The 22,900-nt window shown below is 51.4% G+C and overlaps 1 protein-coding gene across 8 annotated transcripts in view; it reads right to left on the bottom strand.

The window, feature by feature from the left end:
• Dys (Dystrophin) overlaps positions 1-22,900 on the bottom strand; it is a 478,030-nt gene that overhangs the window by 104,432 nt on the left and 350,698 nt on the right. For all 8 annotated transcript variants that reach the window (XM_077685804.1, XM_077685803.1, XM_077685805.1 and 5 more), the window contains 2 exons: positions 18,749-18,927; positions 17,964-18,153 (listed from right to left, as the gene is read on the bottom strand). In XM_077685804.1, coding sequence (XP_077541930.1) covers positions 17,964-18,153; positions 18,749-18,927 — 369 coding nt within the window. The remainder of the gene's footprint in view (positions 1-17,963; positions 18,154-18,748; positions 18,928-22,900) is intronic.

Here is a 22,900-nt window from a genome sequence, read left to right as displayed (position 1 = left end):
GATATACGAGGCCCTTACTGGTACATAGTGAGATCTAAGTAGGCAGCATTTTATTTTTGTCGAATACCAGCAGCGGCGCTCTTTCGAGTGAGCTTCCTCGCAAAACACTAAAGCCCTGAAAAGGAGCCAAACAAGCACTGGACGCGTTCAGAAACAGCTTCGCAGGAGGCTTATAGGGTCATGAGGAAATTGACTCGACACATTTGTAACGCCCAAACAATGCACCTGCAGCGTCCATCGCTTTTGTTAATTGGCAAAAGGTCCATGGTTGAAAAACGCTACCATAAAGCTTGGCAAGGGGAACATGAGAGGCACAGTCATGGTTGAGCCGAAGTTAAAATCACCCGGCACACAAAAAATGCGAGTGCTTCTTATTAGTTAGACACCCAGCAGGCCCTGTTCGGTTGTACGCAGACGACCGGTACCCGCAAAAATGTCCACCCATTGCCTACAGAACATCCGTTTATCAAGAGGAGGTTGGCTCCATGTCAGACGCATCATGGGAAATCGTGCAAAGCCATTGTCCTGGCGGTGTGTTAACACAATTTCTTTTAAATGGAGAAAGAGGTGAAATAAGACTACAGCGTCTTAAGGGGTTCCTTTTAATGTGCAATAGCTTGCTAGGAGGACACGACACAGGGCCCATACTCATCCAAGGGAGCCACGCCGCTGACCGCGTGCGGGCTGGTGGTAGTGGAGGGGGAGGGCAATCGTACCTCGTCGCTGCGCCAAGAACTCCAGGCGCGCTTGAAGGTCGGAATCTGTCGGCGGCGTTAGGGAGTGAAGATACGCTAGAACGGCCGCGGCGAGCAAGCGACCAACGGAACGCGACGCGGCGCCTCACCTTCGGAAGGACCACGGTGAACGAGCACCACGACACCATCGGCGACGCGACGCCGCCAAGCGCGAATGACACGGAGGCTTCGTGCTGTTGAAACACCCCCGCTCAACGCGCCTCTCGGTTGGACAGTGTTGACGAAGCGGTGCGTCGTCGTTTCCGAAACAGCGCAGAAGGAGAACGCGAAGACCTCCATCGCCGCTGGTTATGGACGTGGCTTGGCATTGCGTTACTAGTAACGCTTTCTCTAAAAATACCCTCATAGCGTTCACCAAGCAAAAAAAGTCCCACCGGTGCATTTATCCAACAGCAGTTCAGTCATTACATCTCTCTCAGGCGGTAAGACAAGGAGCAGTAACTTATTGATATTTTTGCAGCGTTGAACAAGAGAGCTCCAAGATGGCGGACCAGCAACTAGGCATTTAAACAACTAATCATCTCATGAAGACGGGCTCTCATTGTATGCAAGCACGAGAATCCACCTTGGCGTGACCACGACCGTTGCGTATGCTTTCCACGAACCAACACGCTACAGCGCCTACACAGCACTTCTCGCCAATATAGTGCACGCACCACCGTTCTGGACAAAACTCCAAGATACGATGCGCGCTTAGCGTCTGCCCGCGCGAATACACAAGCACACCGAAGGAATAATTGGAGCGCTCTCTACACGAGCCGGCACAGCGCGAAAGAAAGAAAGGAGAATAGCCATAACAAAAAGGAACCACGACGAAGGAATAGCAGAAAAGCAGAGGAAATCCGCGCAAACCGACGTGGTCAATAATACAGCCCCCGCGAACCAGCTTTCGTTAGTCCCTTCCCCGGTCGCCAGAAAAACACGGGTGGAAGAATCCGCAAGAAGCAAGGCGGGCTCTGCTGGCGCGTTCTGCACGCTCTCTGACAATGGTAAGCAAAAGCCAGATCAGCGAAGAACAGGTAGAGGGGGATGAGAAGGCGGCAGTGCTGGCGACGGAACAGAACGCGCACGCCGACTGATATACGATAGAAGTAAAACGACGAGGTACGCACGAGTGGGGTGCACGTCCGTTATTTATACCACCGTACACGATGGTCGCCTGTCGGTTGTTCTTTCGTCTTGGGTCAGCTTCGTTCGCACAACCTTCCTCCGGACAAACACCACCAAGGTTCTAAGGCCTGCCAAACTAAGTCGCCGGCAGAGGAAGTAACGACGGGTTCGGCCTTTCATCTTCGTGAGCAGCCGATATCCCGTGGCGTCACTAAAACAGCTGTGCTCTAGAGGCTGCCGGGAAGGGAACAGCGTCGACGCAGTAACCAACAGGCCTTCGCTATGAGGGGTGGCGACGCGTAGGTCCATGGCGACAGTCGAGTGTTCATTCAAGACGGGAAAGATCCGAAAGACGAAAAGAAGGCGAACGGGAAGAAATCGGCGGCGGAATGGGGAAAAACAAGACGGGAAAACGGGGGAAAATGAGGAGTTTGTGGGGGAGGGGGAGGAAGCAAAAGGTGCATGCAGCTGGCAGGTCCCCCGCGGCAGTGAACCTCGAAATTAGATGCCGATATCGGTTTCGCGCTCGATATCGGCTTCTCCACGACGACGACGCGCTGCACCTACGCACAACGTCTATCTAAGGCGGGGGGTGAGGGGGGGGGGGGGGGGGGGAGGAAATGTCTCACTTGCTGTCACTCCATTTCTTCCCTCTGGCCCGCTCCTTTATGCACGCCGTATGCCTGTTTTCTTTCTCCATTCTTCCGCTCGCGTCGTTATAAACCACGTCTGGCGTGTTCGTCTAAGAGCGCCGAACGTATACTCCTTTCTTTTTGGCCTCCCGAAGGCGTTCTTTATCTCTCGCCATCGCTCGATGCGCGGATGTCCGCCGACGAAGCAGCTCTCTTGATTGACGAGCCCCTTCTCTTTGCCCCGCGCAGGGCTCACAAGCGTCCGCCAGGGCACGCACTCACGCACTGCGGTACGTTTGCCGCTGTTCCTTGATGATGGGGGCAAAAATTAGGCTCGCATAACGGCAGGCATGACTCGAACGTATATGGTACATCGACGACGAAAACGAGAATACACTATTATGTGTTCAAACGCGCCATAGTTCACGAGGAAAAACAGAAATTGGCCTAAGCTTGCGGGAGAAGACAACACCGTTCTAAAGTCGCCAGACGAATAAAATTAAGTTTTTTGGCTACAAAGCGTTATGAAGTCGCACACGATCACCAAAGGGTGACTGCGGCTGACCCAGAGCGTGCGATTAAAATGATTCTCCAAAGGCAACATTTTATTGGGTACGTCCTAAACATGGAAGAAAAAGAGAAAAAAAGGGGGAAAAAAAAACACGACGTGTCTATACATTGCCCTGCGGCAGATGACCCTTCATAACAAACTCGCAGCTGCAAACTCGCAACAACAGCTTTTGCTGTAGGTCGTGTCGTTTTCTGGTGATCGCCCGTGAACTACTTTTATCGACGGTTTCTTTTAACATTCGAACAGTAAAAGAGGACTTTCTAAGGTTCAAGTTCAGAAGCTACGCCTGTGGCTGTGTTTTCGCAAGTTTTACAACGGCGCCTGTCACGACTCTCGAAGTGATATCATGGCATTAGTTTAATTAGCGTTTGATTAGCGAACGATTTCAACTAAACGCGGTAGATGCGAAACGAGACAACAATCGAAGCGGGCTTAAAGACAAGTAATGCTTGATTGGTTCATAACGGCTCCGTACGCGCATGCTTATGAGCACAGAGACAGAGAAAAAGGGCAGAACATACGCAATAACCTGCGGGCATCCGAACCGCGTGCTCTGAACGGGCACCTAAACAGCCGGACACCCACAGTGGAGGCTTAAACCTTGACAAATGCTCGTCGACGGAGACGAGCGGCTGCCAGTAGACACAACAGTGCGCCAACCAAAATGTAGGATGACACTCAACAACCAGCCTTGTCCGCGACCGTCTTTCGAGGAAGCGCGGAAACGGCTCGCGCTACGTGATGCATGTTCGCCGCGACCCGGCGCTGTTTGACTGCGGAGTACACGCGCAGACGCGCATTTCTGCCAGGCTAAGCGAGCCCGGCAAGCACGCGAAAAATGTATGCGGCACGCTCAGACATTTCCGGGTGCGTACTGCATTTCCCTTTTGAGATACTTTTTTATACCGTTATCATATTATTTCCCCTTCTCCCTCAGCCAAAGGCCCGAAAAGGTGGCGCATTGTTCCGCCCCGCCTCTCATACTTTCCCCGGCAACGACCGGCCATTCCACTTTGAGGAAGAAGCATTCCGGGAATTCCGCCCGCAGTCGACGTAGCAGCACCGCGAAAACGCGAGCTGGACGCCGCGCCAAATGAATGCCGAGCTGACTCGTGTGAGGCAGCGGGATGCACGCAGAACTTCGTGCATATATATGTGGACATGCGCGCGCGTTCTGTAGACATATACGGCCGGATGTTCGGTGTCGAGACCGCACCGCAAGTTTAACCGTGACAGACTGCGTGCACAGACAGCGCCGCGAGGCCAGCTTCGACGATGGAAGGGAAATTCGCCGTCCTTTGCGCGCGGGTGACCGATTCGGCGGGCCGACGCAGGACATGTTTGTGGAACACAGCCCTAACAATGCGAAGAAGCAGAGAGGAAGGGACCCAGTTTGCTATTCTGAAAAACCGGAGATGGTTCCACGTTTAGTTCCAATTGCCTTTAATTATTTTAACAGCGAAGCTATTTAGCAAATCGTAATTTTTCGTGTCCGCAGTTAAAATTACCAAGACACTGCCAGGGACGGGATACCGGGCAACGAGGAGGCACACAAGGCAGCACGGTAGATACTTTCCAACCCCGATATTTGCCATAAACCTCCGTCGCGACCGACGAACGTCTTCCCCGCTCTCCAAGCGTCGACACCTCCATCTCTGGAGCTGCTGGCCGACGAGTTGGAAGAGGAAGGGAATGACCAAGAGTATGACTACGAGGAAGCTATTGCCAAAACACGTGCTGAGCGACGTGCAGCGCTTCGACTTCGTCTACCTGAAGAGGATGACCCTATCCCATCCGGTATAACCGGTGGGCAACGGTCACACGCCGACGTATTCGGACGAACACTGCCGTAACGCCGCACATCACGGCACGCTTTCGTCTACACCCCGGCGACGGTACCTGCAAACAGTGCGGATCACCTGGCAGCCAACAAGTCGCTGACCTTGACCATCTTCTATGGAGCTGCACTGCCTTGCAGGACCAGAGAAACCGCGCACATGCGCTCATTCCTCCTCAAGTCAGGCCACAAGCGCTGCGGGAGTGGACCCATCCCGAAGGGTCTACAGAACACAGGAAGATGGTCCTCGAATCTCTTCTCGTATATGTTCGAGAAGCCGCCGTACAGGACCACATTTAGTCGGGACACTCACCGCCCTCCCCCTTCCCCCCTTTTTCCATCTCCCTTCCCTCATCTCCCCCTCCGGCGATGACAAAGGTCAAGGCACGTAGTGTAATTAGGATTAATAAATATTACAACAACCAAGACATTGCCGAGCGCGCGCACGTGAGTTCGGGCCTCGCGGCGACCGTCCAGCGTCCCCGGCGCACGTTTGCAAGCCAAGCTTGCATACCCACTTGGGATGATTGGTCAAGATTGAAAAAAAAAAAAAAAGAACTCTAGCGTTCGCCGTAACCATGGCAACACTTGCTCGGAACGAGAAAGACACGTCATAGCGTACGCCCCTCCAAGGTGATGTCCAATGATAACCGCTTTCAAAGAAAAAAAAATGTAAGAAGCTCACACTTATAGCAACAATGATGGAGTAAAGGTCGTTGCGGCAGCGAAGAAGCTAATCGGCTGCTATCGTGGACTTGAACCTTCGTGATGGTCGCCAGAGCAAAACAAACCCATCGCCTACCCATCGCCCATCGCCTACAGCTTCGGTTGCGCACAGCTTCGCTACCTTCAAGTCTTACGCTTTAGCGTGACCTTCCTTAATTTTTTAGGTTTAGAGCGGCGTGAGAGTCTGTGAGCCAGCTCGTTCCCCGCAAAAGAACGAAAACTGCGATGAACGGAGAAGAGAACGCACGCTCTCAGCAGATATATGCTTGCTGGCCGAGCCTATGGGTCTACGGAGTGTATGGGTGTAGCACATGGGTATCAAGATCGCGGCGCGTCTGCCTGAAGCAACCCGACAGCAGCGGTGCTCATTCGCGAAGGAACGACGGGTGGTTGCATTTCTAATTTCTTCGACGGCAGACTAAATGTGAAGAAGGAAGTAAAAGTTCGCAAACAAATGATGGAACGACTACTTACAGTGACTTGAGAGCAAATCTCCCCTCCACAAATTAAAGCAGCGAAACTCATCGAGGAGCAGAAAGAAATTGAAATTTTGCACTTTGCGATCGGATGGCATGGCAGCGCACCGCGACGGAAAACCCCAAATTAATCGAGATTTCATCCGGACACGCAGTGGCACTATTTCTTTATCCTGCTGTATTCGATCCGACATAATTACAACGCGAGTACACGCCGAAAGCCGAAGTCGGGCAAGAAACTGAGAACAAAGAATTACGACTTCGTGGCTCGGTCAGCTTCTCTTACGAGTCAGCGTTTTCAATTATAATGGGCCGCCATATTTTGAAGTGGAAATGTAGCGAGAGGCAGGAGTAAATGAATAAAAATGGTCAGCCGAGAAGATTATAGAACGCCCACGATAATTCGCCGGACTTATTTCAAGACATCTTCCCCGTGGCGAGGAGTGCACGCCTTGATTTCGCGAACAGAATACGTCAGCTTTCGTCGAGTGACATTAATCTCTGTTTACTAAAAAAAAAAAACAAAGCCCGACGCACATCGAAAGATCACGTCGTGAGCCATCCCGCGGGCAAGAACGCGTGAGTGAGCACGAACTGAGGATTAAAAATAAGAATGAAGCCAACGCTCCCGGTCACGACATCGCCTCTCAGTTTAATTCCCTAATGGCCGCTACCGACTCACAGAAAAAAAACGCGACTGAGTGCTTTCTGGGACGCAGCAAACAACGTATACATTGTGACACATTGTACGATGCTACAGTGAAAAAAATAAATAAATATGACGAGAAGCTTTTTCTTCTAAAAGGTATACATACGAATCTCTGCCACATCTCATCCTATAACTGTGCATACACGACACACAGGCGAGCTATTGACCCGACTGGCGCCATCTTTATCACCTTTTCACAGAATTAAAAAAAAAAGAAGAAAGAAAGCTGCCGATTCTTTCAGCGCTGCATACGGTTTAGAAAGTCAGGCGGCATTACACTCCTGCCTCAATGATACTTCGTTTTCTTTTTTTTTTTTTTCATTTCTTTTACTTCACGGATAGATAAATGAATGGTGCGAACGCAAGAAATCTGCGGAGCCTCACAGACTTTCAAGACAATCCGCGGGTGACCCCGCGTGAAGTTAGCGCTTGTATACACGTTTTTTCACCCCTGATTTTGTTTTCCCTTTTCGCTTTTTTTTTCCGCGCTCAGACGAGATAAAGAGTTCCGCTCGATACGGAAGAGCCATTCTTCATTCTGAAAATATCGGATTAGAAGCAAAAGAAAAAAGAAAACGAGAAGTTTCTACACGGTTGTGCAGTCAAAGTAAACGCAAAAGCGTAGCAATAATAACAAAACCAGAAGGCAACAAATAACGGAGCCCGAAAAAAAGCTACGCCTAGCCTATGGGGATACCCCTCATCTATACGCGCAGGCACCGGAGCTTAGGTGCGGCTGAGGCGGCGTGCAGTATACTCTCCGGCTCTATATAAGGTCGTTGAAACTTCCTCGCCGGCCGTCGCCGTCGTCGAGCGGTGCGGGAGCTGTTCATTAATCACGGGGGCAGCGCCTTGGCGCGCGTCTTGGCGGCCTGCACTCGTCACCTGCGTACAGTCTTAGTCTTGAGGCTCGCGATATGAGGGGATAGCAGTGCGCTTCAGAGGCGCCCGTTAGCATTTTAATCGTTTGATTTTCTCCCGCGATCATTTATACACGACAGCGCAGTCAAAACTTTCTCCGTATACACTTGGCACTTGAACACACGGAGAAGACCCGCAGATTATCCCCACGTCAGCAGTAGCCACACGCGCGGCGCTGATAAATTGCCGGCTTTTAGGCAATCGGACCACTGCGCTTTTTGACTGATTGCGGGCTGTCATAAGATAATGAATCAGAAAACTGTGCGGCTTAAATTTCCTTCTCGCTCAATTTGCTCCACCCCAAAAAATCATCCTTCGTGAGTAGTCACAGCATGATAAATGAGGAAGTTCTGACTTATAGAGAGGATATAGCTGCATTAAAATCGCAACCATGTTACGCAAATATTTTACAGTTGGAACAATGCAGTGCAAAGTGATTTCAGGAAGCAATGGCACACTAGCCAGCGATGGCTGTTGGGGGGGTGGGGGGGGGGGGGGGGGGATAACGAAAGACGGAGAAGGGAAGCACATAGGAACTTATGCCTTTGTCTTAACGTGTTTAATGCTGCAATATTTTTGAGGAAGCTTAGGCAGCTTTTCTTTCACCATAGCAGGGGCCAGGCACAAGTTAACTAAGCCAATAAAACGACATTCAGTGAAGCACCAAAAAAGGACACAAATGAAAAAAAAAAAAAAAAATCACGGCTCGTCGAGCTACCACCTCAGATAAACGTAATAGCAGAATCTGACAGATCCCTGCCCGGGCACTGTTTGCAGGTGCCCTCATTGCACCAACCTCGAAATATCCACGAACAGGCGGCGCGTAGTTTCGCGTGAACCCGGGAAACGCCGCCCGAACAAGCGGAGTGTTGAGCGGGTTGCCAACACCGACTCCGCCCTCGCCATGGATCTGCACATGCGCACGCGTTGCGCCACTATGTGCGGAGCGGGGATCAACGCGATTGGGTCCTTTCCCGCCTCCCAACAAATCGCGCTGTGCCCCCTCGATATAAAGACCGTCGCGGTGAATGACAAACGGCCAGGCCCGACAGCAGCCATCAAAGACGGTCACTAATTTGGAACCACTTGTCGTTATAGATAACGACAAACGCAAGCATGCCGTCGTACTGCTGTCGGGCCGTACGATAACAGCAGCCATCAAAGACGGTCACTAATTTGGAACCACATGATGGCTTTCCACTTCAAAGATGGCTTCTGCTTTCGTACGAAAACCAATTTCTGCGGCAACGTTTCTTTCTTTCAAATCTACACAATCCATGGTTTCAGTACTTGGAAACTGGAAGCAAAATTGACAAAGGCTTTGACGGCGGGCGACGCCTCCTCCCTTCACTTGCGTGACCACCCGTGTCCACACCCTGGGTCCATGTTGATCCCTCCCGAAGAGGGCTAAGCGCCAAGGTGTTAGAACTTCGAATCGCCCGCATCCGTTTTCTGTAGGAGCTACGGGAGAATGTAAGGGGGGGGGGGGGGGGGAATCCAAAGCGCCTTTCTTAAAAGAAAGACTGTTAAAACGCGAAGCTTTTCCTACGCAACCTGAGTGAAAGTCAAAGTCCAAAATCCGAAATGCTGCGACCGTGCCGGAATGACGCAATCGAATATACGTCGGCTTTATAACGCGAGGGACCCAACTCCGACCACCGGAAGCGCTTTTTTCTTTTTCGAGGCACTTGATGTGCCCTTGCAGAAACCCATTATTGAATTTGGATTTCCTGTAGTGCATTTTATGCGTAACGATTTGGATTTTGGCTTTTTACTTTGCACTTTAAGGACGTTGGCTTTCGACCAGAGAAAGCGTCGCGTTTCAACCATATTTCACTTCACCCACGATCACTATCATCGTCAGAGAAAGTTGGCTTTCCTGTAGTGCGTTTCCGGGCAGTGTCGCCGTAAGTAAGACATAAAGAAGCTTCGCTTTAAACAAAAAAGGCTTAGGAATGGGTGCAGCGTAACTGAAGAGGAGGCACATTCGACGACCTCCTCGACGTCGATAGATGCGAGACGAGACAGCGCCGGACGACAATGGAAGGCGTCCCGTGATTGCGCCCGACGCCCGCCACTGTTATCGAGTTAAGGCTGATTACACCGATGCGCCCTCACTCGTTCGATTGAATTAGGTCACCCCGCCACCAATCGGGAACACGTGTGCTCGCCGTCGAGCAGCAACATCTGTGCCGCAGTTTCGCGGAACCACCACCATGGAGTTGACTCCGACATTGTTTCGCCCTGTCACCGCAGCCCTTGGAGGATTGGAATTGGTATGAAATTAGGTGCCTTTTGGGCGGAATGAAATGCGGTGGATCTTTAGACGAGCTGCACCAACCTTTAGCTGGGACCTACGCAACCGTAACGCGGAGCTTGCCCTTAAAGCATCCCCGCTGAAAGCAAATAGGCTGATCGCTGCCTTTAGTGTTTTACTCGCCCATGCGTGCGACGTCGTGAATGAAACTGCTCACTGACCCTGAGCGAAGTAAACGAAAACGAGAAGTTGTAGGCGAGTAGCATGTCCCCATGCCACCCCAAGGGTGCCCCAAATCGGCGGTTGCGCACAGTCGCTTCCGCACTTGCACGCAAACTAAACAAACATGAAGCCGGTTCTAATGCATTCAACTTCGCGATTGCATGCAAAAACTCACGTCACCACTAAGCAGAAACAAAGGGTCTCAGCAGTCTTTTCTCACGGAACAATCACTCTCGAGGATATCTGCGACGAGTTCTTACAAGCTTTCCGACCGGCACCCACGAGCAAAGTTGTACGGCGAGATATGAATGTCATTGGTTCCGTCCGTGCCTGACTTCCCCAGAATATCAAAAACAGCGCCATCTAGCAATACAATATTCTGACTGAATCGGGGCTTTGCAACCGCATTGAGTGCTCTCGCCTGCTCCGTAACAAAGGCTTCCGCTCCGACTCAAGCATCACTTTGAGGAACGGCTGGCTCATAAATACCGACGAGTGGAGGAAGGGAAGAGGAAAGGGAGTGCGGCACTTATCTTCAGGGTGGTTAAAGATTGCAAAATTCTCTAGAATCCCGCGAGAACGCTACGGATGAGGACAGAACCGGCGCACGTTGTATCGCAGGCAGCTCGCTAGAGGGCGTAGGGCGTCTCAAACACTCGCGATTTAACGGCGGAGACTTGAATGCAGGGGAAACCGAGACCGAAGGAAGCGGGGGCGGAATGAGGGACGTAGGTTCCCAGGCGGACAACCGCGTCTTTACGCAACATCAGTTCGACAACTAGGTTACCTCTCCCTTTCACTTCCAGCGTCATCCTCCTCGCGCCATTAACCGCGACAACTTTATTGAATTTCTTTTTTTAGTTTAGCAAAACAGAAGGGCAGATTCGCGAGATTATATGAATAACACATAATTTACGCCACAAGAGACAGGGTGAGGGATAATTGCGTGGGTAGACATAATACGGCGAGGGGAAAGGTAACTGAGGGAGGAGGTCTGGCAGCAAGGTGCCACGAACGAGATGTTAGCGGCGCCTGGAGTCGACGTAAGGTCTTGTGCAAACAACGGCTCAAGGGCTTTATGGCGACGCCGCGTCGAGGGTTTTCCAAATCCTGCCCGAAGGCGACGGTCGGCCGAACGGCTCGGGGCGGGGGCGGCGGAGGCCCCCGTACATGGTAGTCGCGGTGAGACGCTGCAGGGCAGACTTAGCGCGCCCAAGTCACGCGCACGCGTAGACGCGAGTTCCCAAGAACGCCCACTGTCGCGCATTCGCTCAAGTGCTCCTTAGTCGCGACACTTTCGACACTAATAAGGCGGTGAGTGAAACCGAATGTTGCGGCCTACGGAAATGAACTGTCTGTCGCATTAACGAAAGAAATCAAGGAGTTCGCCGGGTGGAAGGAAGTTTTGCGGGGTGTTCTGCTCCGGACGCGGTCGCAGAGCAGCTTTCCTTCTCAGTCCTTATGCCTGGCCTGCGACAGTAGGATACCTCACAAGCAGACGGAGTCAGTGAAGAACTGACTTGCTCCAATACACAAGTTTGTGTGCGATCCACGGGTGATGGCTCCGTGGGCGTGCTGTGAGGACGGCTGTCTGAAACAGGGTGGTATAGTGAGAAGCGTGGTTGCTTCACGGGCATAGAAGAGACAGAATGGAGCAAAAATTACGGGGGAAGACTTTTTATGAAAATTAAGGCGGTAGCCTAGTTGCAGCTTTTGTCGATCTGATGTGGAACTTCGTAGCCACTCCCGCCTCCACTTGACCATCCCCCTGGACAGCTCCCCCAAAAACTCGTTCCCCTCACTCGCCATCGCGAGAAGCTTCCTGTTCGCACCCGTCGGTATTTTCACCCCTGAAGGCGGCTAGTACTGCACGCGCGCCAGCAGCCTACCCTCCTCCAGAGATGCGCACCCGTGTGCAATTCCTTACCAGAGGCATCCTCCGACCAATACTCCCCCCCCCCCCCCCCTCCCTGCTCCGGCACTGCTGTTTCCCTTTCCCGGCGCGCAACCTGTACCTCGCAACGAGTGTGCTCAAAAGAGAGATATAAGGCCTTCAAAAGAAAATTGCTGTGGTTTAGCTTTGGTTAACCCTAGTTGATAGCGAAAGCTCCACTGCCCTGCCGAGGCCCAGTTTCGAGGTGTGGTTTCGTAATGATATACAGACATGTTTGCAATGAACACACTGTTTATTCATCATCTTTTTTCGCCTCACGGCGTTGTTTAAGCCTCGCCGCTGTACCAGACACCACAGCGGGATGTTCGTCTTCCTCCATCGCATACGGCTCTGCGCCGCACGTGGCCTCCTGGCCTTCCTTCGTGGCGCGCGCTTATCGCTGCGGCGGCGGCCTCCTCGCCTTCCTCCGCCACGTCCCACGCACGTCTCCTTTCCCTCCTAGCCTATTTCCCCCCTGCCGCCTATCTCTTTCAGTTACCAGGCCGCTGCTCTGTGCCGGGTGCTTGCGGAAGGGGGTGTGGTTTGACCTCTAGGGCTCAAGGGCAAAACTGGTCAGCCCGCGAAGACTGCCCAAGGTAGCCTAGTGTAGCTTTCTCTACAAAAAAAGCCGTCTGTGTCATGGCGTGAAGAATTCGGTGAAAGTAACGAAGTGCAGTGCGAGGTCCCAGTCCCGATGGCCACCGGCAACGTGCATTGATAACATGTCGGTGAGAGCTCTGAGAGCCCGTCATGAATAAGTGGCTGTTTTTATTAACCACGTATAATCTAAAAACTGTCCGAGAGCCCGTCATGAATAAGTGGCTGTTTTTATGAACCACGAACCGCCGCGGCTTTATGTGACCGAGCACTGTGAAGCCACTTTCAACTCACACCCTGCGTTACCCGTATCGTGGAGCAAATTACACCAAAATTGTACTATGCGGCGACGTTGCACCGGAGCCGAGTTTCCCACATCTTTAATTAACGGTTGGTTAAGAGCGAAGTCGAAAATCGTTTAGAAATGCTCCATGGCTCACTACTTTCAAGTGCATACATCGGCTTCTCTGTGGGATGTTCCTATGCACGTATAGAACTTGTGAATTATATCCCTTGACCACTATGAATCATACAATCATGCCGAGCTCTGTACGTTTTTGAATGCTTGTTGATTGCCAGCGGAGTTGTAAATTTTGTTGTGAATTCTAGCGACCCCCTTCCAGTTTTAAGTGCAGAGTACTTTAGGCGCTCGCCTTGTCGTCGTAGCTCGCTCGATGGACCCATGTAGAGGGGGGGGGGGGAGGTAAAGAATTTATTAGAACCCACATATCAGGCAGCAGCAACAGGGAGTTCCATGGTAACACTGTCGTTCGCGGCGTACCCCAGAGGCTTCGAAAGCCAAGCGGTTTATATATTCATAAGCATTCGAAACTCGTGAACCGCTGGCGCTTGTCCTCCATCTCCACGTTATTTAGCGCAAAGAAAACTATAGGTACATTTGAGGCAAAGTGTACGTAATTAACCGGCAGCGCCCGCATTCCTTTAGTTAAGAACGCCCGCTGGGTTGGTTTTTACGATAGTAAACGAAAAAAGCGACCGCGCAATAAAACAATGGCGCTTTCGAAATGACGCAGAAAGGATCCACGCGCAAGAATAAAATGGCCCGTTCGAAATGCCGCAGAAAGGCTCCAGCCGCGCAAGAAAAAAATTACGCGTTCGAAATGACGCAAAACAGCTTCAGCATACGAAATTAAAACAAGCATAAAAAGAACAGAACTCCCGCTGGCACAGTATCAGGCAGGGGGCGCGCGAGCACTGCTAAGGCGGGAAATTTGAAATGCATGGGGTGGTAGCAGTGAGCGGATAACGGCGGTACAGCCCATTATGGCGAATCACTGCTCTGCACTCCCGACAGCTTTCACATTGAGTGGAACGGCTTCAAATACGCGGGCGCGAATGACAGGAGTATGGTTTGGTATGGTTGCTTAATACGACGGTAACTCGCGACAACAAAACCAAAAACCAAATTTCAGAATTAAGAATCCTGTATAGCCGTGCCCAGTTTTAGTCCTATGCACTGCCACAGTTAACAAGGCACAAAACTTTTAAAACAGATGACGTAACACCTGCTCTTTCGCATCGGCATGTTTCGAAAAGCAGCTATAAAACAATTCATAGGGCGAATTCATTCACACACATTAAGTCGGTTCTGTTTGCTACAATAAAGGTATATCAGATAAAAGTATAACCCTACCAATTTTCACAGCGCCAGCATAAGTATTAGTACGTTAGAACGATTGTGGTTTTTATCTCCATATTTGGTAATAGTCGCGCTTACTTCGGCCGGTCGGTTATCTTGGCGACGGTCTGCAACAGCCCAATATTGACCAGGTTTTTCGCATCGCCTCCCTAATCGCTTTGTTAGTCACTGAAACACCGTTTTCGAACCTCGGGCGATCAACCGCCCCACCACCTGCCTGTGTCTTGTTGCAAAGTCAGGAAGTTTTGCTCCAAGAACAAGCTCGACCTGCTTTGGTCGCTGTGTCATGTACCACTGGTACAATGCGCACGCGCACACACAAACAAAGAAAACTCGCGTGAAAACACTTATATAGAGGCAGCAATTAAGGGATCAGCAGAAAATAAAACGCCGGGCCAGAGCTATCCCACAATTAGGCCGCACTGGCCTATACGCGTTTCGATCGTAACGACTAGAACTTAAGCGTACTATAGGTATAAATGTTTAGATGCGATCTACAAAACGGCGATCGATAATCGATAGAAGCAAACGTGGCGACTATTATTAGCGCAAACGATGAGCCAGAGAATTATCAGGGGGAGCTCCTGCTCTGGTCGGGAAACAGTTTTTCTACGCGGTTTCTGTTTCGAAGATTAGGCGCGGTGGCCTTTTTGCTATCGTTGATTTTAGCCCAACGCGTGCTCGCGCCAATGACGCTCTTTTTATAACGCGCGCCTTACAAATGACGCGATAAAACATGTTCGTAAACAGAACAAGAACACTCGCAAACAACTTTTTCTTGGCAATTATCACCGGAAGCTTAGGTAGACCTCTGGCTCAGACGTGCCGCCCCGCTCAATGGCGCTCAGTAAGCTTGTCAAAGTCAAGCCGACAGTTGAGGGCGAAGGAAAAGTACTTCTTTCTCTGTTTTTATTTTGCTTGAAAATAAAATGACAATAAAAATTCAGATATGAAGTACTTGACAATAAAAATTCAGATATGAAGTACTTCTTTCTCTGTTTTTTTTGCTTGAAAATAAAATGACAATAAAAATTCAGATATGAAGTATAATAATCGCAGAAGAAAAAAAAAATCCCGTTCTTCTGTTTACTTTTTTTTAACCTCGTTCCCTCGGTCAGAGCCCGATTGGCTCCGTGACGTAGTCTCTTACGCAGAGAAAAAAGTGGTGTGACTACGGAAGAAATAAATGCCAAACATTCAAGTCCTAAGCAAACCAAGCACCGCTCGTAGACTCAAGCTAAATGAGGAAAAAACAGTCAACAAATGTCCGCGTTTAAGTTAGTCAGTCTTCACTATTCGTTTAATATCTTCCAAATGAAACTAGACACGGTATTACGACGGACTAGAACGTAGAGACCTCTCCGGCCTCCGCCATCTTACTGCAGTTGGTTGTCACCTAGCTACTACTCCCGAAAGCTACGTTGTAAACATCCGCTACATTATAGATCCAAGCCTTTCCGGAAACCCCACCACTACATAACTACGCAATAGCACAGACGTGGACGAACAAAACTATAGCGGAGATCTCTGTTATTCCGGTTTTAGTTTGATGTCCCATCTTTATTTGAAAAAAAAAAAATGCCATTCCCAAACGTTGACACTACTGAGTATTCTGCACAGCACACACAGTAAAGGTTGCAGCACGACGCATACCGCAAAGCCACCCGTTTCGTCGTTGTTGTTCGTCTTTACGCTTCTCCATTGCGCATCCACATATGTAACGCAAGGTCCCAAAGACGCTCGAGTCGGACGCTCTCTTGCGAGACCGGCCGAAATTCCCCCTCCTCCAGGGAGGATGCAAGGATGCAAGAAAACCGGGTCATTTCATTAGCGCGAAGCTAGAGTCGCAGAGTCCGGGCGTGTGCGCCTACTTAATTCCGGTGCTGCCTGAATCAGCAGCACTTTCGCCTAATCGACGCTCCGCGCTTCCCGAAAGCCGCTGCTCCGGAGGAGAGAGAGGACATCCCTCCCGGAGCGAAAACCTCGGGTCGCGCGCTGTTGGGCGCGCACTCCGATCGCGGCCGGCAGCACGTATACACGCGTGCACGCGCTGAATCGATACACGCTCGCATCTCTCCCGACCAGGCCTATTGAACCGCTTCTGCCTAGACGCCGAAAACGTTTAGCTTATTTCTGGTGTGCATAAAAGCGCCGGAGTTAACGAGCACGCGAGATTCTGCGTCCGCGACCTCCGCCAGCCAGCGGGGAGTAGAGAGCGTAAGCAAGTTCAAGATGGCGGCCACGGCGGATGCACTTCCGATGGGTATCCAAAATAAACGCGGCTGCGCTGCTTTTCGTAAGATGTAACTGCTGCACGCCAGGCGATTGAAAAAGTGAAGCTGCGAGAATTTTTAGTGCGTAGCACTTTGGCGGCCGCTATTGTGGTTTGACATCGGCGCCGTAACTGAGCGAGCGAAGACAGAAAGAAAACTGCGGAGGAAATGTGGCGAACGTGTGAGGGGGAGGGCAGTAGGCTGATCCGCACGAGACGCTCGACGGCGGCGACGCATGGCGAAAGTGTTAGGGGGAGGCGGGTGAAACATGCTGATCGGTGGCGACGCGCTGCGAGCTGGCGCCATAGCAGCGCATGCGTCGTCCGCTTGACGATGATGTGCGTTCACTTCATGAGACGAGGTTACCGCCGGTGACGCAGAGGCTTACCATCGCTGCCGTCGAGAGAACCTACGATTGAGTGCTAAACAACGAGTGAGGCAACCGGTGGATGTGCTTCGCGTTCTTCTCGTTGCATGGCTCATCTAAACTACGCGACATTTTCGCGGGAGGTTGAAACACGATTTGCAACAACATGCTGTGAGATAACGGCAGAGTAGCGCGCGCCACCATGAGTTCGCTGATCACATGATCACTTTCTGGGACGCAGCAGCTATGCGTCGTGACAAATTTCGCATTAGGGAGTAATCGAAAGCCTTTTTTTTTTAATCGTGATAAAACGTTCCATTACCAAGTGATCATCGATCGCCCCCCCCCCCCCCTTTCACACACGAGGTCACGGAACTCAGCACCTTTCTTATACAATTTTTTTTTCATTCAATCATTGTGATGGTGCGGCGTCAGGCGGACGCACGGCCTATGAAAAAATTCTCAGTTGAGAGAAACAGAAGTGTTGTCCTTCCCTTAGGAGGCGAGCGGCGCCTTTAAAAGAGGCCATCACGGCAGCCGAAAACGTCGGCAACGACACTAACTTCGCAGTGAGCAAGCGCCCGAGCCGACACGCCATGCCGGCTTATTTTTTCTTTTTTTTTTCTTTTCTAAACACACTCGAGTTCTTACGCATCCTCTTATGGTTCAGGGTCTTAGCAATCGCTGCTGTGGAAATTATAGGAGCAGCCGACCGGCGCGGCTCTGCGTGCGCGGAGGGACTAGAAGTGGTTGCCCGCACGCAGAGGTGCACCTCACGGGGATCGGTTTTCCTGCAACCCGCTATAATAAATCTCTAGCAATCCAAAGCGCAGGCCTGGAGGGGCGCTCGGCGCGTTGCGGTGCGGCTGGGGCCTGGAAGAGAGGAGTCGCGAAGAGAAAAAGGGGCATGCGCTGACCCTGATCCTGTCCTGGAAGCTGCAGGAGCGGTGCACGTCGTCCCGGGGCCCGTAGCGCTCGGCTTCGGTCTCCAGCACGTCCAGCGTCGCCTCGGACTCGGCCAGCCAGCCGAGGAAGCGGTCCAGGGCCTTCTCTAGCTGGTGCACCGAGCCCAGGGCGCTCTGCAGGGCCTGGCCCCGGTTCTGCACGCTGGACGCGCGACGGGAGGGGTTCGCTGCTGCTGTCTCTTGTCTTATGCGACTATACTACAACTGTGTAAGCGTGTCACGGTGTGAATACTGTAATTAGGGCTTGCGTAGCATTAGGGCTCGCGTAGCCGGAAACTGGCTATCCACTAAGGGTGTTTCGGCTCACGTATTAAAGCGCTATTTTCAGATTTTCAGACGTTGTTGGCGTCTACCTGCTCCGGGTTAATCTCATACGCATTCAAGGGGGCGAAACATGCTTAAAAATGATACGCCTGGTGTGGTGTCATTAGTGACTCCACATACGTCTATACACTCGGTATTGGTAGATGTCGCCACACCTTTCGCTCTCTCTTGTGCCGCTTTCCACCTCCGTTGTAGCTGGGTAGCTGCCGCTAAAGACCTTATAACTGCTGCAAAGCTAACCACCAGAATTCCCTGTCTATCAACGCCACTGCCCATGCCGCCTATACTGCCCGAGAAAAGTTTCAGGAACGCAATCGGTGCTAACCTTACAACGTCACCTCTACTGAACGGAATTTCGGCATTTCTCGCATCTCGCGAGCTTGATTAATGCTAGAATGCACTGCGTATAGTACCTGACGGTGAGGTCGGCAAAGCGCTGGTTGATGCTCTCGATGGCCGCCATGAGCCTGGCGGGGTCCTCTTGGAGAGGCGCGCCCACCGAGTTGGAGCGGGGCTCGGTGGCCACCTTGTGCGCCAGCCGGGTCACGGAGTCCACGGCTGCCTTCCACTTGCCCAGCTCGGCGTTCAGAACCTGCACAAGGGACGAAGGGGAAGAACGCGATGAACAAGAGCAACAGCACGCTCTTAACACGCGCGCAGAACGACGTGGCCATAACAGTGGCATCAATGCAGAGGACCGCGCAGGCTAGTAGACAAAGCGGACGAAGTAACAGTGGCACGTCGGGCGGTGGTCGTTTCATTAAAGCGCCTGAGCCAGAGGAAGTTCAATAATCTTCCAACACGACCAGCGACGTGGAAGGAAGAACATGGGCAAAATAACATGATCTTCCAGCTGAGCCAGTGATGTGCCAAGAAGAATATGGACGAAAAGAGCAAGCAGAACCCATGTAACGGTATACCTCCGAGTAACATCGGTTGCGTGGTCCCCGACGTACGCCCTTCGAAGAAGAAAAGATAACTAAACAGCATTGAGTACCGCTGCAATTTCGGGACAAACATGGCAAAGGACAAAACGGATGACGTATAGGCGGGCTCATTTGACTATGCACGAAACGGGTGGGGTGTCCAGACGTGCCAAGCGACGACAAACACGCTGCGTCAAGCTGCGGGTAGTCATGGACGACGTTAAATCTCAAACAGCAACGTTAGGGCTAGAGTCGGTGCTTCGCATTGCCTATGGGGACGTCACGCCACCGCATCACACCCCCGTTCGCAGTCAACGGGAAATTTCGATTAGAGGTTTCTGATTAAGGCTTGGGTGTGGGCTAGTTGTCTATACATCATTTGAACAAACAGCGCAAGTACGCGGGCGAAAGAACGAAAAAAGCGCTTGAACTGTCTTTTTTTTTTCGTTCTTTCATCTGCGTCCTTGCGCTGTTTGTTCAAAAGAGGTTTCTGGCTGCATGCAGCCAATGGGAGTTTTCATGACATGTTCCGGCCACGGGGATCAGGGGAAGCCGCTTTTTTCGCCAGCTTAGCCAAGCATACTCGCGCATTAACAAACCAGGGACTGTCCTCCCAGATACGTATCGTCGTGAGCTGCTTGTCAACTGACCTCTCGAACAATTAACAAAACAAGAAAAAAAAAAACGGTCCCGGGTTGGTCCGATTTCTGATACTTGACAGACGATAACCACACTGCCCGGCACTGAACGTCATTTCCCGAGCACGCACCGGGCCGTGATGCTTGACAGAAACGGTTGTGCTAGTTAGTAGCTTATTCGCCTTTCCCCCTGCACCCAAAAGAGCTCCCTCCTAGTCTGTCACGCCGGCGCTTCCGGTTTCGTTTTTATGGTCATCTTTTTGTCTAGCGAGAGGCCCATAGAGGCCGCCGTCCGCAGGGGCCAAGCTGTCAAAGCGCCTCCGCTTGTGTACCAGCCGGTCAAATGAGATAAGCGCCAAACTTCCAACGGAGCAGCTCATGCGCGACTTTCACAGTCGGAAAGATGTTACTGCAGGCAGTTGGCCAATTAATTACATTCCGAAGCAGGACAAAAACAAAAAGCTGAAGCAAGAGTGACATATATGCCTACAAATCACTTACGGGTGCCAAAGGATCGTAGTGATTTCGACCGACGGAACAACAGGATAAAACCCGTTGGTCAAATTTTCGTTAATGGCGCAAGTGTAGCATGCAACGTGCTCTAACGGCCTCCTCCACACGCCGGGTCCACTAAAGCACTCGTGCTGATGACCTGAAATTATTACTGTATTACGCGCCCCCTTTTAATTTCACGCAACAAGCAGAACATAGATGTCACCGATAGCAATCGTCACCGGCCGGTGCGAGTGTGGCGTACGCAGAAGAGTAGGATTCCGCAACACGTGCAGAGGGCCTCGGGACTTTTCCGTACCCACTACCAATGCGGCGACGGTGAAAAAGACAAAAACAAAACTCTATCAGAAGAACAGCGACACCTATTGTCGTGCCGTCACGGAGAAGACTCATGCGGTTAGAAATAAGGACAATACACGGTAAGGTGCGTCCCACAGAGGTCATATATAAAACGAACGCGGAGGGGGTGGGTGGAGGGAATGAGATCGAAGTCTTGCGCAATGCAATGTGCCCGCCAGTAGGTGTTGCCCAGGGGCAGATGGCACTCCTGGTACAGTGGTAGGGTAGTGGCTTCGCCACTTTTTTGTTATGGGTCCGCAGAATAAATTTATTTCCTCCTTCCCCTCCTCCTTATTCTCCGGGGGCGCCGTAACTTTTCCAGCGGGATTGAATTCTAACGCGATCTCACGCGAGTGGCTGCGCGGGCAAAAACGTCACGGATAACTGCACGCAGACCCAACCACAGGAGACCACGGCAGAATTCAACACCGCCGGAAAAGCTTCAGCGCCCACGGAGAAGACGGGCCTCGGTCAATCCTTCATGTGGATACTGACTGTCATGTGAGCGTGGGCACATGCGACTGAATAAGCAATGGCATACGTTCCTTTCTCGTCTCCCTATTCCCAGTCGGGTCGAAGTCTACAACGACGATTTTGCTCTTCTGCCCTCCCAGGCCTTGAAACAGGTCACAAAATTTGAATAAAAAAAACCCCGATATTACAACTTTCAGCGACGACCCAACCTCGACGAGATTGAGTGTGAAGCCCCTGGCACTGGGCTTGTCGAAATACCTACGTCCGCTCCAGCAGTTTGTTTGAGACGGAACTCCATGGGATGCTCGCTCCTGGACTCGAAAGCGCTATCGAGTCTGAAAACCCACGCCAGCCACGATGTTCATTCCCCACACGTATCGTAATAGTGCTCTTATGTGTACACATCACAGAAAAACAAAATTACACTCGAATTTCAAAACTACTACACAGTTTTATTAGGGGTGACTCTCGCTCAAACAACGGCGACCATTTGGACATTTTTAGTTAGTTCACGTGAAAAGCCTTTAACAGAAGACGCCTGCTCTGTGATGCCCCCGCCGAAATAAAGGCCGTGGTTGCCCAGGTTCCAGATTAGGGAAGAATGTTTTAGCGCAGTTAGGACAAGGAATGCGAAAAGACGGGAAGGGCGCTGCTTGCAGTTAGGGCCGCTGATTCGTTTGTTACGTTGTCAGCGGCGTAAACTTAGCGTCAAATAGCAATCGGTGGCCGCTGACGATCGGTGGAGAATTCATCCTTCTCCGAATTCACGCCAGTCCATGAAAACAATCGGCTACATTTTTTATTATTCCGTATTTCCAAGTTAAAGCATTTCAGTCACCACCGTTAACAATTCATAACCAATCCGATATTAATCACTGTGCAGAAGTAGCAATGTTACCGTTCGTACGTTTTGCCGAAAGCGCGGCTGCGAGGCCCAGCGAGAAGGGCATGTAAGAAAACGAAGTTTCCGAATATTCTCCCATCAAGTCCACTGGTTCCGTCGCCCTAAACAAGACGCCAGCTGCAGCCTCTCAATAACACAGTTCGTTGGAAACGCCGAAATACCAAGGCGGGCTATTTATCCGACCGTTTCTGAGGCAATAATCCGTCCGGCTCGAACAGAACGCAACACGTCAAGCAGAGAAACAGAGCTCGAAACACGTCAGTAGTATCACCTCGTTTCGACACCTGCCTCTCGACAAGGGCGTAATCTAAGGACGTAATCAGTGTACGTCTCCTCCACTGCCCGGCGCTCCGCAGACAAGCACGCGTCGGCGCCGAAACTACGAAGCGACATCACCACTTGGGTCACGCCATGTTTTGTCTTTTGCGAGAGCGTGTTCGCAGCCCTCCGGGGTGTAAATGGAACGAAGTCGACGCCCATCTAATAAGCCGGTTGTCCGACGTGTTGCCCGCGTCGGGGACCTGCAGCAGCGAAACAGCGCCTGTCCGCCTTCCCCGTCTCCCTCTTTCCCTGGCCGTGCGAAAATATTACGTCCCGATCGGCCCTCCAACATCCTCTCTCGCCTCCGCTTGTTTCACACACGACAAGGTATCGGGGAAAAGGGAAAAAAGACTGAGGAGCCCCAACGGAAAAGACGGCACCACGCTTTCTTTTTCGATATACCAGTAATCGAGAGAAAGAGAGAGAGGCGGGAAGTGGGGGGGGGGGAAC

The sequence above is a fragment of the Haemaphysalis longicornis genome, unplaced genomic scaffold, assembly GCF_048455015.1.
Source record: "Haemaphysalis longicornis isolate Haplotype H1 unplaced genomic scaffold, Haemaphysalis longicornis Haplotype H1 scaffold_9, whole genome shotgun sequence".
In the NCBI taxonomy this organism is placed as follows: domain Eukaryota; kingdom Metazoa; phylum Arthropoda; class Arachnida; order Ixodida; family Ixodidae; genus Haemaphysalis; species Haemaphysalis longicornis.
Note: the sequence above shows the minus strand (reverse complement) of the source record. Positions and strands in the feature narration are given on the sequence as shown.